This window comes from Lolium perenne, chromosome 7 (assembly GCF_019359855.2).
Source record: "Lolium perenne isolate Kyuss_39 chromosome 7, Kyuss_2.0, whole genome shotgun sequence".
Lineage (NCBI taxonomy): Eukaryota > Viridiplantae > Streptophyta > Magnoliopsida > Poales > Poaceae > Lolium > Lolium perenne.
In genome coordinates this window covers 15,713,983-15,719,607 of record NC_067250.2, presented here as the reverse complement: position 1 = coordinate 15,719,607, position 5,625 = coordinate 15,713,983, and the positions used below count along the sequence as shown (strand labels likewise).

Below are 5,625 nucleotides of genomic sequence, written 5' to 3'. Positions count from 1 at the left end.
TGTACTTTTCTCAAGAAATGTTGTACACAGAAATATTTATCTGTGCCTATTCATGTACCTAATATTAAAGAAAGGGTGGGTGTTTATCCCAAAATTTTCATATTGTCCTGCCACTGATATCTGTGTCGATTCGTGGGCCTGGAAATTCAGATCGTCTCCTCATTTTCACTATTATATATTTAAAATTGATGTTATGTGATAACAAAATACAGGTCAATGAAGGATTACACGCCATTTGGATTTAATTGATGTGCTAATTTATGAATGCACGTAATGATCATTTTGTTTTATGTGGCGCCTAGCGACACGTACATATTTCCTAGCAGAAGGACCTTTGTAAAAAAAAAACTGGAGACCGTGTACAGTTTTTGGATTTAGCGGAGAGCGAACAGGGTTGCTGACAGCCGCTGAGGCCCAAAGCTTCCTTCGGGCGCACATGGGCCAGGGCCCAGAGAGGCACGGCATGTATCCTTTTTTTTTCTTTGCAACCTCAAACTCAAAGCCCCTCTTCGTCTTGGCTAGTCAAATCGAAACCCGCGAGGACTCCCATGGTGGGCGACGAGCTTGGAGGAATCAGGGAGTGAACAACCGGAATCTCAGGTACGACGCACCCATCAGTCTCTTCAAATCTCGATAAAATCCGTTGTTTCTGTCCGGAAATCATTGGTTGTTGAATCGTTCTACACAGTTCTCGGACAGGTTTGTATCTCCGCCATGCCGGAATCGAGTTCAGATCCTGCAAATGGTAATGGGAAGAGGAGCCTCCCTTCGTGGATGGGCCCCGGGGGCGGCGAGGGAAGTCCAGGCAAGAAGAAGCACGCGGAGGAGACCCGCGAGATGGCTCAAACAGGGCCGGATTTCTCTAAACTCTTGGTACTTATCTGGAGCCCTCTCTGCCTACAATGGGATGTGTGAATGTTAACGATTCCATGTGTTTGTTTCGGTAGGATGGGGTGGTGTTTGCGCTGTCAGGGTTCGTGAACCCTGAGAGGGGCAGACTGCGGTCCCAGGCTCTGGATATGGGAGCGGTGTATCGGCCCGATTGGTCATCGGATTGCACGCTTCTTATTTGTGCATTTGCCAATACCCCCAAGTTCCGACAAGTGCAGTCGGAGAATGGCACCATCGTCGCAAAGGTTTCTTCTCTTACCTGTGATCACTGTAATTAGTTTTTTCTTCAAACATTCTGTCTTAAAGGGGGAAATTCTGGTGTATTTAACATGTTTCTTTGTGTATAGTTAAGATTAATCTGCTTGCTTCAACATAATGTCATTGAGACTGACAAGAAAGAACATAGTCACGTACAAAGATATGTACTGCTTCATCTGCATTTGGTGATCGATCCATCGCTTAATAGTTCCTTCAGCATGCACTACATGTTTCTATGGTAATGATGGTCACTCAAAGAGCAGCTACGTGCCACGAGAAGACTACCTGTTTGAATTAATTCACGGAGGCATTGTGGCCCTCGATTATTGGAAAATTTATACTATTGCCTAGTCCATGTTGTTAGTGAAGAAATTAAATTTATGGCAAAAAACTGCATAGCAGACAAGCATAGATTGTTCATGGATACACTTAAAAGATTAGGTTGATATGGATAACTGGAAACCATAGTTGGTCTTACTTTGTCATACATCTTAAAGTTATGTAAGCTGGATTTGATGTTCTTGAGAACACAACTAATCGTTTCTTATGCTCCTTTTGGGTTTAGGAATGGATCTTGGAATCGCACAGTCAAAAAAAACTTGTTGACATTGAGCCATACCTTATGCATGCTGGAAAACCATGGCGAAAATTTAAAGAGCAAGCTGAATCCAGTCGAGGTGGTTATTTGTTTTATCTGACATAATTTTTTATCAACATAAAGCTCCCCTCTAATTTGAGGTTATTTGTTTCCTTTAGGTGGTCGTATTCTGCCATATGATTTTTATTTCCTGTATCAGTATGGGATTTTGGGTGCTCCCGTGTAACTTCTGTGCAATGTAGTGGTATGGAAGTTATAACTTAAAAAGAGTTCAATCATTAGATTTTTCACCTTTGCCTATGGACCATGTCAAGGTGATACCACTTTATCACTTTGAGGTGGCCAAATAGTTTCTGCTTATAAATATTCGTTTTCTGGTTATGGGATTAGGGTTACCCTCCCCTGGGAATAGAGAGCAAATTAATCTTATAGCTATAACTGCATATTGTCACGTATTCTCACCCATGTGTGTAATTCAGGGATGCTCAGTTAGTAACATACGCACTGTTCAAAAAAAAAAGTTAGTAACATACGCACACATGCCATACATAGCTGTGGACTTGCTATGGATGGTAATGGACCAACTAGGATTGATTTTTAGCAACCTCCTTATAAAGAAGCATTTGATGTGGAGCACCAAGTATTTCTTTTTTAAAGTTGAATAATCGTTGCAGCTTCAGAGTACTTTACCTGTTTTCCCTGTGTGCTTTAAAATTTGAAGTTTTCAATTAAATCTAAAGCTACATTTGTGTTAAATTTAGCTTTATCATCTGTTGTAGATCAGAAGAAGCCACATAAAGACCATGAAAAGAAACTTGAACGGGCTCATGCTAAGACATCGCCCTCTGCTGCCATTAAGGTCAGTTCAATGTAAATTAGTGAAAAACCCAGAAGCTTGTTTAATAAGACATATAACTATTTTTTTCTTTTCAGTTATAACTATTAGCTGCCTACTTGAACTTTGTATCAGCACATTGTAAATTGTACCACTGGTCATTAGAGACTGAAAAATTGTTGTATCTTACCTGAATTTAGATGTTTCCACAAGGAAGCAAAAGCAATGATATTCGGAACATGTTTTAATTGGATTTCCCGTCATATTGGTTAGTTAAAACAAACACCTTTTTTTTAGAGAATATGATCCCTGTTCATGGGAGGCCCCGATTCTATTTGCATAATGAAACCAGCATAGTTCCGTACAGTTTTTTCTGCGATAAAACTGGCAGATGGGGAAAGAAAAGCAAAAGATAAAAACTGCAGGTTCACTACAGTTCGAGGACAGACAACATCTTATACAGCAAACTTTTCTGCAAAGGGATAGTAACCAACATCCTTCTTAGAACCCTTCTGGTTTCTATATCTGGTAGAAGATTATTAAGAAGCACATATAAGTTTGAGGGAAAGAAAGTAGGTTGTACATGACCTAGATTCCGGACTGGCCATGAGAATAAATTGCTCATAGTTGATAGTAAGTCCCAATCTGCATGTGTGAACTATGGTTCTTATCCCTTAAAAACAAAATAGAATGTACTATGATGCCTACTATCTCCGTTCCAATGAACAAGGGATATAAATTTAGTCAAAAGTCAAACCATACTAAGTTTGACTAAATATTTGAAGAAAGATCAACTTCTATGCTGTTGAATAATTATATTATGAAAATATATTTTATGTTGAATATATTGATATTGATTAAGTATTGTAAATGTTCATATTTTTGTCTATAACATTGGTCAAGCTAAAGATGTCGTTGACTTTGACTAAATTTATACGCCTTATTCATTGGAACGGAGGGTGCTTACTATGATGCATACCTATGCATATTGATGTTTCTTGAAAATGAATGACTTCTCGGAGGCACTAAAGAGCTAATGACATCTACATTTAGATTTCCCTGGAAATATAATGATTCAGTAGAAATAAATAGAACAATATGAAGGCAAAACCCATGTCCCTGGAAGCATCTTAATATTCTTTGGTCTTGCAGACAGTATCTTCAGTGATTCTTTTACATGCATTATTTTGACAGGGCCTCATAATGGTTTCTTTTGCACAGGCAGGACAATCAGACGCTACAAACAAATATTTTTCACCCTCTAAAATTAAACAATGGGCAATTGATGATTTTGCAAAAACAATATCATGGTTGGAGAGCCAAGAAGAGAAGGTGAGCAATTAGGGTTAATAAAGGGGTGAAGTGATGTGAAGAAAGTACACTTCAAGCCTTATGGTCTTGTCTTTGCGTCAGCCTCAGATTTGGTATTTTATAAAGTACTTCTACGAACACTATATGGCTATCATAGAGATGATCTGCACTCGAAGTGACCCACTGATGAATTTTTTTTTTTTGGATATCCAAGGGGCCGAACACCCCAAACTCGTTTTGAATGCGAAAATTAAACCAGACTTTGTTTTATTAATGCAGATCAGATCAAAATGTTTTCTCGGGCTAATATCATTAATGCAGTGTATAGTATCTGTCATGATGAAACAATCGACTAAAGCACTGGAAATCCTAGAGCACCAGATATTCTATGCTCAGTAACACAAGGGTGTAACGTTTGCTGTTATATCTGACTTCTCTGGCTTCTTTTTTGATAGCCAGAGCCAAACGAAATGAAGGCAATAGCTGCTGAAGGGGTTATCACTTGTCTGCAGGATGCCATCGAATCCCTTGAGCAAGGCAATGTAAGGAATGCAACATCTCTACCTAGATATGCTAGGCTTTTGAGTTGCTTGTGTTTATTACTTGGAAGTATCAACAAATAATGTGCTATATCTTTTATGATTTAGAATGGAGCACATGTGGATGGAGGAAGTGGTCTTTAACCTGAAAACATTGAAATGATGTTTGCCTCGATGTCTGTTATAGATCTGGGTCAAATTGCTATTGACTTTTTTCTGGAAAATGGAAACTTTATTACCCCTGGCATGTGTACCATAGATGCATCTAGCCTAATTTGTAGAAATTTCCATTGACTTACTGTGAATTTGTGATTATGTTTCCAATAGCGAACACTAACGTACCAAGCATTCATGTTTCCTAAATTATGAACTGTTCCTTACTGGACATGCGGTATACTATCAGCTGACCGCCATCAACTTCCTGTTGTAGGATATCAGTGGAGTGGCAGATCAGTGGTGCTTTGTCCCCCATGTTGTCGATGAGCTAGTGCGACTGGATGGAGGAAGAAACGAGGGATCACTGTCTAAACAACAACTCACCCAACTAGCAATGAAATGCAAGAAAATCTACCAGGCCGAGTTCGCCCACATGGAGAGTGATGGCAAGAAGGACAAGGTACGTCAGAGCAATCCTCCTGACACTGATAGTCGTGGGAAGACTGGAGCAGATGATGCTCAGTATGACAGTGATGATACAATAGAGATGACGGAGGAAGAGATTGATCTCGCTTGCAGACAGTTCTCGGGGATCAGTAGCTAGGCGAGGAGAGTTTTTTCTTCTTTTGAAGAGGAGTACGCTGACTATATATGGCCCGGTATGTTTGACAGTGATCGAAATGTAGTTGTTGTGAATTGGAAATCTTAAAAAGTTCATGTGGATCATGCGCTCTGTTCTTTGTCAAGTTTTTTTTTTTTTTTGCCTTTTTGCTAATTCGACCAAGTTATCTTTTAGTTTTGATCGATTTTCTTGATCAAGTTATCTTGTGCTTTGATTTTCAATATGATAGAACACATCGATCATGATGTTTCGGAACATGGCAACCAACAGGAACTGAACTGAATTATTAATTTTTAAAATTAAACTCACATACGTTGTTTATGGTTATAATCTACAAATGATTTACATTAAACAATGAATGCAGATATATCTTACTTAAATAAAAAAACTTTATCTGAAATATTACACAAACAAA

At 38.8% G+C, this 5,625-nt stretch overlaps 1 protein-coding gene across 1 annotated transcript; it reads left to right on the top strand.

Annotated features, from left to right (window-relative positions):
• The first annotated feature begins 470 nt into the window (after positions 1-470).
• LOC127311347 (DNA-repair protein XRCC1) lies at positions 471-5,314 on the top strand. The gene is made up of 8 exons (XM_051341767.2): positions 471-600; positions 689-873; positions 948-1,136; positions 1,715-1,826; positions 2,527-2,606; positions 3,804-3,914; positions 4,349-4,435; positions 4,863-5,314. Exons 2-8 carry the CDS (start codon positions 715-717, stop codon positions 5,190-5,192), a joined length of 1,068 nt encoding a protein of 355 aa, XP_051197727.1. The 5' UTR covers positions 471-600; positions 689-714; the 3' UTR covers positions 5,193-5,314.
• The last annotated feature ends 311 nt before the right edge of the window (positions 5,315-5,625 follow it).

Excerpts from the sequence above, each read along its gene's own strand:
- LOC127311347 (XM_051341767.2), top strand. The coding sequence starts at position 715 with ATGCCGGAATCGAGTTCAGATCCTGCAAATGGTAATGGGAAGAGGAGC. Across the intron at positions 1,137-1,714 it reads ATGGCACCATCGTCGCAAAG|GAATGGATCTTGGAATCGCA; the intron begins GTTTCTTCTCTT and ends TTTTGGGTTTAG. Across the intron at positions 2,607-3,803 it reads CGCCCTCTGCTGCCATTAAG|GCAGGACAATCAGACGCTAC; the intron begins GTCAGTTCAATG and ends TCTTTTGCACAG.